Below are 14321 nucleotides of genomic sequence, written 5' to 3'. Positions count from 1 at the left end.
CCGAATTTAAAATTTCATTTCGAGGGAATATTAATAATTTTCAGTTTCTCAATTTCGGCATTTCAAAATTTCTAATAAAAGGTCCGAATTCATCTCGAGGGAATATTAAGAATCTTGAGTTCCTCAATTTTGGGATTTCAGGATTTATAAATAAATGTCCCAAATTTCATTTCGAGGGAATATTAAAAACAGGTACATTAGAGTAGAATTGATTTTCCACGAGTGCCTTCGGAAAAAGAAAAAAGGAGGTTAAGAATGCAGCTTAGAGTTTGCTTCAACAGATTGCTATAAACATAGTAACACATATATTTCCACCATGAGTCCCCGGGTAATTAACCGCGTCTCCCCTCTCTCTCTCACTTTCTGGCGAGCACAGAACGGTCTACGGTAATCAAATTAATTATCAGACTCAAGTTTCCAACGGCTCACCGCGAATACATGTACAGAGTGTTCCGTAATTGCCGGCACACCCATGCGGGGGTTCGTTTTACACGAAAAAATAAACCTAGAATATAGAATAAAATTTCTTGCTAAGAAACTTACTTTTCGAAAAAGTTCAATTCGCTAAACAACTTTCGCTCGTACCTTTGTATCGATAAGTTACGATTACGTCGCATTTCTCAAAAAAATAAAAGGAGGAAAGAAAGAATCATTGGGGCTTTCAAACAATTAGAGCGTTAAAACACCGTATCATCAGTCCACGATTCTCTGATTCGAAGAACAAGAATTCATATGCATTAACGAGAACGTCACTTTCGACAGTTCCCTCAGTAATGTAAATCTGAATAAAAGAAACCATTGACAAATTAAATTTTCTAAAAAAGAAACTAAGTTTCTTACGAACAAAATTCGATTCTGTTTTTCTATATTTCTATATTTAATATTTCTACACTTCCATATTTAATAATTTCTATACTTCCATATTTAATATTTCTATACTTCCATATTTAATAATTTCTATACTTCCATATTTAATATTTCTATACTTCCATATTTAATAATTTCTATACTTCCATATTTAATATTTCTATACTTCCATATTTAATAATTTCTATACTTCCATATTTAATATTTCTATACTTCCATATTTAATAATTTCTATACTTCCATATTTAATATTTCTATACTTCCATATTTAATAATTTCTATACTTCCATATTTAATATTTCTATACTTCCATATTTAATAATTTCTATACTTCCATATTTAATATTTCTATACTTCCATATTTAATAATTTCTATACTTCCATATTTAATATTTCTATACTTCCATATTTAATAATTTCTATACTTCCATATTTAATATTTCTATACTTCCATATTTAATAATTTCTATACTTCCATATTTAATATTTCTATACTTCCATATTTAATAATTTCTATACTTCCATATTTAATATTTCTATACTTCCATATTTAATAATTTCTATACTTCCATATTTAATATTTCTATACTTCCATATTTAATAATTTCTATACTTCCATATTTAATATTTCTATACTTCCATATTTAATAATTTCTATACTTCCATATTTAATATTTCTATACTTCCATATTTAATAATTTCTATATTTCTATATTTAATATTTCTACACTTCCATATTTAATATTTCTATATTTAACTAAAACCACTTAACCAATTCGCTTCTCTATTTAATTCTTTCACGGTTGTACCGCTAGTTACGGAACACCCAGTACGTAACACACGTATATTTTATCGATAAATAACTCCGCAAAGGTACGCCTGAGATTAGCAGCGGTGTTATTTGTTTTAATAATTAACCTCGATGATAAAATGGACTACTCGTTTCCTGGCACCGGTGGAAAAAGCATCGACCGATGGCTTGTTTCTTGCGTCTCTGAATATGCAGCACCAGCAGCAACGACGACGTCGGCGGCGGAAATGGAAAGAGAGCATAGCGAGGGACGAGAAAAAGAGAGAGGAGAAAAAAATAATTCGAGTATTCCAACAAGAGGAGCAGAAGAGCGGATCTTCCTAGCGAAACATCGTCTGCACGTTAGGCTGGTCGAACCTTCTTCTCTCTCTTCGTTTCACTGGAATGCACCAAAAATAAATTCGGCGGCGGAGCGCCATCTTGGAATCACCCCTTAATGCATTTGTCTCCTCTTCTTCTTCTTCTTGGCCTCCTTCGTCGCTTCTGTCACACACATATTTCCGAAATCGTATCACCTTTCTCGCGATTGCGACTCTCCTCGCTCAGCTATTTTGCACTCGGGTTTCGTTCACCTGGTTTTTCACCGCGGCCGTAAATTTTTCTCTTCTTCGGAAATTTTTCGTTGCATATTTGTTGGAAGAACTTTGTGTATGTAAAATTCTTTCGATACATATATATAGAGAGAGAGATTGAACTAAAATAAAAATTATGAAAACTTGGTATAAAATGATATGAAAGTAAAATTTTTCATTCCTTTTTTCGTTAAATGAAATTATATTCGTACCAAAGATATTAACACGCCGTCGACTCAGTTTCTGCACATCATCGGAAGGAGAGTGATAAATGCATTAGTACACTCGACAAAGTGTTAAAAATTTATCGAGTACATTTAAAAAATTTATGAATACATTCAGCAATATTTTTTGGTATACGTGTCTGTTTTCTTTTCCGACGCAATCCACGTCACTTTCTGCTATCTATTTTCTTCCGAACCACCTCCAATCTAACCTACTCCCTAAGCGCTCTTTTTAATAAATTACTAACTCTAAATAAGTAGCTACCACTTAAAAATCCATCCTAAAACCTCGCTACACTTCAAAATACTCACCTAACCTAACCTAACCAACGCACGAAAAATAAAAGTCCTCTATTCTTTAATCAGAGACCTTCGATTCAGCCTCTCGTCAACAATGCGTCAATAATTTAACACACTCAAAGATACCAATAGGAAAACTAACTGTGAACTTATTTCACATTTAATACCGGTTCTAAACGCGCCACCATTACGGTACCCATATAACATTAAATCGAATAATACGGTTTAAACAGGTGCCATTTAATCCTGCGCGTAAAATCCTAGATAGAAACCTTTCAGCCTATTCTACGCGCATATCCATTTCTAAAGCAAATAATCGTTTAGCTTGACGGTTTCTTCGCTGTAGGTTCAAAGATTTACAGTTTCGTTCGGCGTGTACCGACGAAAAATTTCAGGACGGTCGTATGGGCAGGTATATCGGGGAAGAACCTGGTGGTTCTCTTTTGTTTCTCACTGAGAATGCTCGTTTTTCGCCTTTTGTCTCGAGAATGTAAAGTACTTAACGTGTGTAAAAGGGAAATTTCGTACGTATATATATATATATACACGTGGAATAGGAATGAACGTGTTCAAGGCCGATTAAGAGAATGATAAATTGGCCTAAGACTGCGGACCGCGATCAGTAGTGTTGTAAGGTGGGCTCGAGTAATTACGCAGGTAATAGGGAATTCTTTGTTCCGGTTGTACAGTTACTCGCGCGGCTTTAACAACCTTATTGCACGGAATAAAAACAGAAATTTTTATTTGAATAGCTCGGATCGAAATTGCTTGATATTGTCTATTTAGAAAGTATAATTAGTCGTTTTAAGAATTCTTTGGCGGATGATCGAGGGAGCAATATAATTTTTCGTTCGGATTATCCGTGGATAGATTAAATTCTTATTTACGGTGTAAAGCTTGTGTGAAGCCAGGATATATTTATGTACGTTACAGGAAATACTTAGGATATTTAGAATTAATTTTCCCTTTTTTTTTTGTACTATTTTTTGTCGTTTTTTATTTATACTTGATACGATAAAAAGTCCGCTATCTTTTACTTATTAGCGAAACTAGTTAAGTTTGTAATTAATTGAACTTTATCTCTGGGAGTGCGGAGTAAACTTTCACGCGTTTCCCGTGCAACAAGTCACTTCTTACAAATTGAAGTTTAATGAAGCTTCATTTCCACGAAAAAAACAAAACTGCATTTATCCCTAGAAGAATAGTTTCGAAATAAATTAAGTACAATAAAAAAATACAACCTTAATAAAACTTCACTTCCAATATAAAAAAAAAACTTGAGAATTGAAACTCAATGAAGCTTCATTTCCACAGAAAAATAAGTGCACTTATCCCTAAAAGAATAATTTTGAAAAAACTGAATTGCAATAAAAAATTTAAATCTTAATAAAAGTACACTTCCAATAAAAGGCTTTAGAATTGTATCTTAACGAAACTTCATTTCCACAAAAAGAGAACTGTATTTATCCCCAGAAGAATAGTTTCGAAAAAACTGAATTACAATGAAAAAGTGAAATCTTAATAAAAGTACACTTCCAATAAAAGGCTTTAGAATTGTATCTCAATAAAGCTTCATTTCCACAAAAAAAAGGAACTGCATTTATCCCTGGACGAATAGTTTCGAAAAAAATGAATTACAATGAAAGACAAATCTTAATAAATCTACACTTCCAATATAAAAAGAACTTTATAATTGTATCTCAACGAAGTTTCATTTCCACAAAAAGAGAACTGTATTCGTCCCTAGAAGAGTAATGCGGGAAAATCCCTGTGCAACTCGAAACAGATAATATCGAATAGTTAAATAAGGTATTTCCAGTTGTTCACTTTCCTCGATAAAATAATTATTGTATATAATATCGCGTGCATGTAGTGACGATCTATTAGATAGAAAAGAGAGCCCGGGTACAACACTGTGTACAAGTAGAAACGAAGAAATACTGAATAATTCAGGCAGTGACCGTAGCGAGTGACGTCACGATAGTATTCAGCCGGTGGACGGTTCAAGCTGAGCGACCATGCGGAACCCCATCCGCTTAGGTCCCCGCTGAAAAATTTCAGCTTTCCGTATAAATTCCCTTATGCGGCTGGACACACTGTCGGCAAGAAACCCTTAGAGGTCATCGTCGAGGAAACCATAGGCTAGAAAACATCGTCCAAATCCTTTTCTACCGCGTACCGTTTCACCTGCGCGCAAAAAAATCTCATTTTCTTGCGATACTTCCCGCAATATGGTGTTAGCATGCACATCCGCGAACCTGTGAATTTGCTTTTTTTTCGGCTGTATTACGTGTTTCTTAATAATCTGTAACGAGAAAGCTAGGTTTTCTTTCTTTTTTCTCTTTAGGTACATGATCAGTTAATGAATTGTTCGAAATTAGTTTGTGATTAAGTTTCTCATTGGTCACGAAAGGGTTACAGAATTAGGATTTTTTTGGATAATGAAAGTTTCTTTTCTTGGAAATGTGGGCTTTTTTGTGTCACTTCTCTAGTGAGATTTTAGGGAAATTTGGGATCAGTTTTTATTCAAGTTTCCCAGGGGCCACGAAAGGGTTAAGAAATCAGGAAATTTTTTTGATAAGGAATATTCTTATATAAAAAATGAATTCCTCTCAAGTCATAGGCTTTTTGACGTCACTTTTCCTTAGTGAGAAATTACAAAAATTCGAGATCATTTTTATTCAATTTTGTCACTGGTCACGAAAGGGTTAAGGAATCAAGAATTCTTCCGATAACGAAAATTAATTCTCCTCGAATTGAGAGCTCTTCGACCTCACTTTTTTAGTGACAAATTAGAGAAATTCGTGATCAATTCTTAATCAAGTTTCACTGGTCACGAAAGGGTTAAGAAAGCAGGAAATTTTTTGATAAGGAATATTCTTAGATAAAAAATGAATTCCTCTCAAATCACAGCCTTTTCGACGTCCCTCTTTCACCGAGAAATTACACAAAATTCGTAATCAATTTTTATCCAAATTTCACTGGTCCCGAAAGGGTTAAGAAATCACGAAATTTTCTCGATAAGAACCATTCTCGCATAAAAAGATGAATTCCTCTCGAATCCTAACCTTTTCGACGTCGCCGTTTACCCAGTATAATTTTCAGCGAATAATCAGGAACCGTACAATCGAGCACCGACCGGAAGTTCCGGTGGTTCACCATATGAAAAGCATTCCAGTCGAATTTCGCGACGATCCTCCACGCGATCCCTATTTTCTCCTATCGGCGGAGGAGAGCAGATCGTTACCGGTGGATTTTAATAAACAGCAACAGAGGTTGAACGCGCGACGGCGACCGATTCGAACGATGAACGCATCATTCTTTCAACATCTCGCGCGTCCTGGCTTCGTTATCAAGCATGGCCCATCGCCGGATATCTCGCAACTCGTACCGTATTTTTCCCGCCATTGTATGGAAATGCCAGAAACCTCATGTTTCTTCCAACTTCTTTTACGCCCGTCTCCGCGACTCGACCACCGAAAAACAACCATAAATGCTCTCCATAACATCCTCCCGTCTCTCTTATCGAACAACAGCCAGGCATTATCATATCCTACAGAACGTTTTGACGCTTTTCAAAAGGTGTATTGCTCATCGATGTCTAATTGTTTGCCCAATGACAAACTTCGTGACTGGAATCCTCGAATTTGGACCTTTGTGTCTCTTTATGTACACTCTATTAGGATTCTGCTCGAAGTTCATTAGGGTGCATAATGTAGGGTTAAACGCGTTTGGAGAACTTTGGTCGGTGGCCAGTGCAGTCAAGTTTTACATTATTCCCAGTTCCATACACGCTTTTTTACCATTTCAACTATTTTTTTCTTAACTTTCGAATTTATTTCGCAAACGTTCTTGCCATCAAATAATTCTGCATTTGTTTCAAGTAACAGGCGTGCAATAATTTCTTTTTCTATTGCTAATTTTTATTGCAATTTTTCTTTCTCTTTTGTTGAATTTGATTAGAATCGAGAGAAAATGGACGGTACTGATGAAAAATTGTGAAATTTTTATTACAAAGTTAGCAGAGGTCCTGGAATATCGATCACCGGGAAAATTTTCGAATAACAGCTGTAAATTTGACGAATAAAATTCTTCGTTCTATGGACTATCTTTGCGGTCTCCGCGTTGAATATTCAGCGGAACAAAGCGTTCTTTTAAACAAAATATACCGCTATTGGAAGAGCATAGTCCGTGCAATAAACAGGCGTACGCTCTGCTAACGTTGATTCGTGTTCACTCCACCGTGTGAAAAATCTCCTACGCAAGGTGAAACCTTGTATTAACGCGTGTACATACACGTATCGCGGCGCTTCTTTCCTCTTTTGAAACGATTATTACGTTCAGGAAAGTCGCTCGAGAGCCGCCAGACACTTTCCTCGTTAAACACAACCGTAACAAAAGTTTAGAAATTCAATGAAAGAGAGAGAAAAAATTAGTGGAAATTTGTTAGAAAACGAAAACATCGGTTACGAGAGATTATTGTTATTATTATGACATATTGCTGGTCATTTCGATCGTTTCTATTTTCTTTTTGTTTGCTTTTTCCAGCAATGCCAGTCGCTGATAGAGGAGAACCGAAGATTGCAGAACGCCTTAACGACCAATCAAATACCTCATGTACAAGTAATCGACAGCGTTTTCCTTCAGACCCAGGTTGAAACATTGCAATGGCAACTGAAACAGGTTTGTATGTAACCATGAACAACGATCGTTTAACATACTCGACGCGCAAGGGAAACTACTGGCGTGTCCTCGACCAGATTACCTTATTCCAATTTCTTCTGCTCCTCTTCGTTTCGTATCGCTGGACTGAGGATTTTTGTGCAAATTCCTGTCTGTATGAATACAACGAGAAAAGTAATAAAAGTTAGGTAGACGATTGTTTTATTCCATAAATATTTTTTTATTAGTTTATTTATAACAGTGCACTCTGTGTATCTTTCTGCCTTTGAATTTTCCATAAACGCGTGAAAATCCGCAGTCGACGTATCGAAAAATATTGCACGGCAATTTTCTATCGATTTAACATTGTAACGATAACAAAAATATTAATTTAAAATTTAAAAAAACAAATGAAGTAATTGTAAAAATGTTTAATCAAACAATTATTAAACAAACAATTGTAAAAATGAAGAAATTTAATTATGCAAAAATTTCAGATAGAGGCGAACAGACAAATGTACCGGTCCCTGATGGAGCAGGTGGTGCGTTTCTTGGACCGAGCCCGCAAGAGCTTGGATATTCTTCACGAGAAGAATAGTCTCAAGGACAAGAATTCAACGGGACGGGTTCCGCGTAGTCGTAGCGTTCACGCGGTGCACGCGGATTCCTCACCGAATCGTGGCCTCTCAGCCTCAACGTCTTCGACTTCCTCACGTTTCACCAGGGCAAAATCAGTCACCCAGATCTCACCGTGTACAACGAGCTACCGCGAGTTCACCTGGTCGATGCTTCGTAGAAACGATCCGGCACACTGCACTCCTCCGCGTAATAATAAAACTCAGGACCTAAACAAAACCCACGAAGGTGTCGTCTATAGAAGGCCGAAACAGCCGGAACTGAATCTGAACGATATACCACCTGAGAAACTGTCTCAAGAAGCATTTAGGTAACGTAGAATTTCATTTCGACGAATTTTGATATTTTCAAGTATATAAAACTAACAACGAATTAATTGTTGCAGGTTAATGAGGACTGTTCAATCGTTGCTAGCTATGAGAGAGCCAGATCTGATTAGGATCTCGTTCGATAACAACGATTCCTCCCCTTCACCTGTAGATCATCATCATCATCATAACAATCATCACAACGAGGTATCTCTCAACATGCAGAACAGCAGCTTTGCAAACTCTACGCCATTGCAGGAAGGTACTAGTTACAACAGACGTTCCAGTAGCTACCGTGAAAACGAACCTAGTAGTACCGATAACGATAGTAGAACGTGTTTCTTGAAATCGTCGTCGAATACCGTGGATGTTGTTGATCGAAATCTGCAGAGTTTACTTCCTGGTGTGAGAAGATCACTCGACGCCACTTCGCTCAACTCAGGAAGCAGCAAAACGACAGAAGAAGAAGATGTACTGCCAAATAATAATTCCTTCAACGTTTCCATGTCCGAGCATGAGGGGATATTCACGTGTACGACATCGTCCACCCCGAATAGACGTGCTAGGAAAGTGGAGAAGAAAGAGAAGGAGAAGTCTTTGAAATCGAAGCCAGCTGCCAGCGTGAGCAGTGTCGAAGATGAAAGCGGGTTCTCTTCTATGAGTTCCTTTCCAGAGATTGGTCTGCCCAATACTCTGCCAATTTCTCCCATAAGAGGGTGTCACACAGAGGTGGGTTTGCCCGAGGTGCCCTTGGAAAAAGCTAAACATCGCAGATGGTCTTCGACTCCGGCTGAAATTCAGGCTCTTTTTAAACAGCGAAACAGTTTCTCGACCTCTCAAACTACAGCTGAATCTCTGAGTGTCTGGGTTTGAACGCAGAGCAATACCGCATAAACTGCTTTCTAAATGAGATTAGCTCTGGTGAAAATGTATTTGATACATTGGAGACGACTGAACATTGACAACATAATGGAGAATTCTCTTACAATGCAATTTCTTTGTAAATATTTACTTTTTTTTTTTCTCTCTCGAAACATTCTGTTCATTTTGCATTTTTTTTCGGTTTTTTGTTCAGAGAGGTTCAACGTTCGAGAAACCTTCAGATAAGTTTGAAATGAAGAGTAATGCAAGTAATTGGGTATTTTGTTTAAAAATTCTTCTTTTTTTCTTTTGCTTGTTCCTTTGACATTAATTTTGTGAACAGTTTGACATAATTAACGTAGAATATGAATTCGTTCGGAGCTTTATTAGAAGGTTAATACGTACGCGAGTGTAGTTAGTACTTCTACATGTATTAGGGAAAAAACGTGCATAATTCTTGATAGTTATGAGCAAGAGATTTTGTAAAAGCTATATCTAGCATTTTTATCAATGAAAGTTCATTCAGAAACATTTACAGTTCACAAATATCGATACGCTACGCTAATATTGTAATTGAGCATTTTTAATTCTTGCAGGTACTTAAAAGTATTTCAAACAATTACTGCCTTCGAAACAGTGTTCAATTTCTACTTACAAGTATTAATAATGACAAAGCTAATTTATCAAAATTGTAATCTGTTTTTAGTTTTTATGGATTTGTACATAAAGAATGACGCATAAAATATTCAGCATTGAACAAATGAGAAATTTTTTAACCAGAAACATTTTTCACCATACAGTTTTAAGGTCCTTCTATGCATGCAATCACTGAACCAACTTCTACTTAGTCAGCAATGTCTTATCAGTTCTTCACAATTTTACATTTCGTACAATTTTAATGTCCTTTCCTTAACTATTCACTATCAGTTTTGCAAACTTTTAGGTTGTAGTTTGAAATTACATGCTGCAAAATATTCGTCACAGAACCGTCTAAAACACGTTCTACACAATTAAACTACAATTTTTTACTAACAGTAACAACAACAGATATGTCTTTAAATTTCAAGAAAGAAACGATGACATTTCTGACTCGAGAACACACCTAACACCGAACCTAACAAAACGCACCAGAGAAACCTTGAAAAAGGACGGTGGTCAAACGAGACGATCTTTCAAGAAACAAAATATTTCGAATAAATTATAACGACAAGGAGAGAAAAGAATCTGAAATAAAGAAAGGAGGAAAGAAACATCGTGATCGAAAATTGCACGAGAATCGCTGATCACGGTCAAGTTACGGGAGGGAAGAGGGAGAGGGCCAGGAGGACGGGTGTGCGCTCGGTCCAGAGGGTAGCCAGGAGATTCCCCCCCCAGCCGATCCACTTTTAGATTGATTTTCAAGAGCACCGTGCACTGGGTAGCGCTCCGCGTTTATTTTAACGTGGCCAGAGTGTTCGAACGGGCCGCGACCGTCTCGGGTGATAGTAGAAACAGCGTGACGAGGTGAGAGGTTCGGGTGCGGGCGCCTTTTCTCTCTGCCGGTCTGGAAGAACGTCATTCAATTTGTGTCCCACGGGAGGCACGTCGTTCTCGTTGTCGACGTCGTTGTTACTCGTTGTTATTACACGTTACACATCCGTGTGTGCTGTTTCTGCTACGCGTACACATACACACGTTGTTGGGTAGTGGCGTGTAGTACACACATAGGAAAGTCTATCTATATCTCTTGCTCGTTCTTTCTCGTGCGCGGCGGTGTTCTCCCCGTATAACGAACGGAGTGTGTGCGTGTGTTACCTCGGAACGTGCGGCTTCGTGGCGCAGTGCGTGAAATGAGTGACAAGGATCGTTCTTCTCCCACTCTTGTTGAAAACAGTCTCAAGTCGCTGCTCGATCAACCTAGTATTTTTCCATTGATCGGTAAGTATCTTCCGGCGAGTTCTCTTTTATTAATTCGTTACGTTTAAGAATGTGTATCTTTAGAATGCCCTTCTCGACGCGGGCTCAATAATCTCCCCTCCTCCACCTCGCTCGATCGTCTCGATCCGACGCGCATTTTTTCTTATTCTTCGAAATTCGCGCAAATACTACTTCAGCGCTGACTAGCGGCGATCGAACGAATGCGAAACACGCTTTTCCCCCCGTGTTTCCATTGACCTGAACCCGTGTCGTCTGATATTTTCATGAAACATGGATGGTCTTTGCGTTTGTGACGTTTAAATATTTTGAACTGTCCATTGTTGTCTTTCATTGGTACCGCATGATATTTGTATAGAAGTGTTAGGGAGGGAAGTTTGTTGACAGAATAGAAGAAGAATAAGGTGTAAAATGAGTAACAGAGAATAGTAAGCACGCATTTATGTTCATTGGTTGCGCCGGCGCTCGGTTCTCGGTCTCTCGATTAACCTCGTTTAGACCCCGTGGTGCACCACGTGATATTACCAACCTAACCTCACTTTCACTTGCTCAACCTGCATCTATATGCTCGGTTCAGTTCGGCTCAATACGACTGTTTCGCTCGCATGATACTAACCTTTCCCGATTCGACCATGGAACGAACGTTTACAAATGCCATAAGATAGATTTAAGTGGAAAAATGGCAATTACATGGAAGAACGAGAACGACATGTGTTTACCGAGGTTCGATCGTCTTTATTATCGTTTTTTTTCTCTCTCAGTTCGATCAGGAATGCGGTACCAATGTTAACATTTAACGTTGTTTCGTGTTTAACATTTCGAAATGCGTTTTTTCCTCGTGTTTATTAAGAGGACAGTGGGGGAGTAATGGTAGAGGAGGGAGAGTGAAATAAAATGTTGGTTGCGTAGTATTTATTTAGTCTATTCGTTCGACTATGGTATCTCAACTGACATTCATGAATTTACGACAGATTCGTAAGCGGAATTACATCGTACCAAACTTAGATTATTGTTCGTTCATTATACTTCTTGCGTAGCAAGCAACTTAAACTCTATTTAAACGTGTGTCGTCGCTTCCATTTATATTCAAAATAACTTTTTTCCATGCGTTGATTTACATTGTCAATTTAGAATGTAAATTACGATACAAAGTACGTTGGACCGTATCGAGAGGTAATAATTCGACTTTCTTGTCGAGCTGCATTATCTGTGGAACAAGGTTCGAGTCCACTTCAGGTAATTGTGTTTTGCGCAATCGCGGCACTCGTTCAACTTTGTCTATCGGTAATGGAAAGAAGAAAAAAAAGAAATATGTAGAAGATGCGTCCGGTGTTTGCGACGCAGGGAAAAGGACAGACAGAAAGAAAATCAGTGAAACTATGGAAATCTGATCAAAGTTAATTGTTTTAGCGACGTTGCACCGATTATTCGAAACATAGAGCCCGGTAAATTAAGGACAGTTCCCTGACTCAACGTAATGGCTTACTTCCCATTCAACTTTGCAACCAGTTTCATACGTCGTTCGCGATGAAATAGGTTTCATTGTAAGATGACATCAAACGATTAGAGTGAGTGATGGTAAAAATGATTATAAATATTCATAACTATGTTCTATTAAATATCAATGTATCAACACGTGTGTTTCTCTTGAGACAATTGTATTGTTGGTAACGCTTTGTTTTTTTAGGCTATGTGTTACAAGTGAAAACATCGTTTACGCGTAAAATCCAACCATTTACAGGACTTTCAATTGCGCACTTTAAACGAGCAGTGTATGTTTATGTTTCTTTGGTTATTATTTTGGTTGGTGATATCGTGCGACGTGAATGAGACAGGTTATTTAGATAGCTATACAGAAAGTCCAGATCCACTATCGTTATTATATATTTTGACGCTCGTGTTTTTACACGATGCTCACACGTTCCTTCTCGAAACGTATTTCGACAGAAAAAAAAAACGAAAAAAAAAATTTTTTTTTTCAAACCATCATATACCACCGATTGCTTTTCACGATTAACTTTATTACAGCTATCGCGTTTAGCTTATCTTCAGCTTCCATTTTGTAAAGTCGATAAGATCGAGTTCTTTACTGTTTCATTCTATGTATATTTCATTCACGATATTTATCAGAACAAACTTACTAATATATACATCCATATATATACACGTATTCTTACCAGTAGCAGTAAAAATAATTATTCTTCCAGGTTAAGTGTGAAAATAGAACGAACACAGAGGTTGATAAAAAATTCTCGTATAAAATTGATTAGCTACGGCATGTATCCACGTAGAGATCTATCATGGTGGTTGAATTGCATGTGCGAGTGGGATTTTTCGGTGCATATTAATGACGGAGCAGTTGGCTGCTCGTAATCATCGTTTACGACACTTTCACGCGATGTGGTTGGACATTAATTTACAGATTGACACTGAGATAACGCGTTACGTCATGATTTCGCTCAAGGACTGGCGTTTGTCATCGCAGAAATAGAAGTAAATTGCGAATTTACGGTTATCTGAAAAGAATAGCCGTGGGTGGAAATTGTACGCGCACGTGCTTTGCTGTAACAAGCTTTCTCCTTGTTTCAGAGCTAATTAACGATGCGTTTAAAATAGACAGACTTTGATATCTTAATGTACGTATGTATATGTATAAGTCGGTTCGTTAAGCAGATTCCAAGTGAAATAGTTCATTTTCATATTTTTTTCTTACAAGTTGTTTTTTTTTTTTTTCTGCCCTGTAATCTTTGGACTTTTGTCAGCAGTATTATTCATGATCTTACGCGTTGTACATTATCGATAGCATCGAATTTTCACTGTAAGAAACTTTGCTTGTAATACAAGAAACTATACAAGATAGAATCTCCTAAGAATCTTCCTTTCTTTAAAAAAAAAAGCACTTAATTTTATCCTTACACTTGAAAATTTCTAACCTTCAATAAATTCCAAAAAAAAAGAGAAAATCACAGTTTCAATAATTGCTACAAAACACCTCACTCAAAAAATTTCTTAGAACTTTTCTTTTAATACAAGAAACCTGGCAAGATAGAATCTTCCTTTCTTTACAAAAAAAAAAAAAACAATTGTATCCTTACAGTTGAAAATTTCTAAACCTTAACAAATTCCAGAAAAGAAGAAAATCACAGTTTCAATAATTACTACAAAC

At 37.0% G+C, this 14321-nt stretch overlaps 1 protein-coding gene across 1 annotated transcript in view; it reads left to right on the top strand.

Annotated features, from left to right (window-relative positions):
* The window catches only part of LOC108570628 (probable serine/threonine-protein kinase tsuA), a 27268-nt gene extending 18015 nt beyond the window's left edge, over positions 1-9253 (top strand). Inside the window, exons 3-5 of the mRNA XM_017932512.1 lie at positions 7323-7457; positions 7934-8382; positions 8458-9253. Of these exons, the coding sequence (XP_017788001.1) occupies positions 7323-7457; positions 7934-8382; positions 8458-9253 (1380 nt within the window). The remainder of the gene's footprint in view (positions 1-7322; positions 7458-7933; positions 8383-8457) is intronic.
* The last annotated feature ends 5068 nt before the right edge of the window (positions 9254-14321 follow it).

The sequence above is a fragment of the Habropoda laboriosa genome, unplaced genomic scaffold (genome assembly GCF_001263275.1).
Source record: "Habropoda laboriosa isolate 0110345459 unplaced genomic scaffold, ASM126327v1 scaffold101, whole genome shotgun sequence".
NCBI lineage: Eukaryota > Metazoa > Arthropoda > Insecta > Hymenoptera > Apidae > Habropoda > Habropoda laboriosa.
Note: the sequence above shows the minus strand (reverse complement) of the source record. Positions and strands in the feature narration are given on the sequence as shown.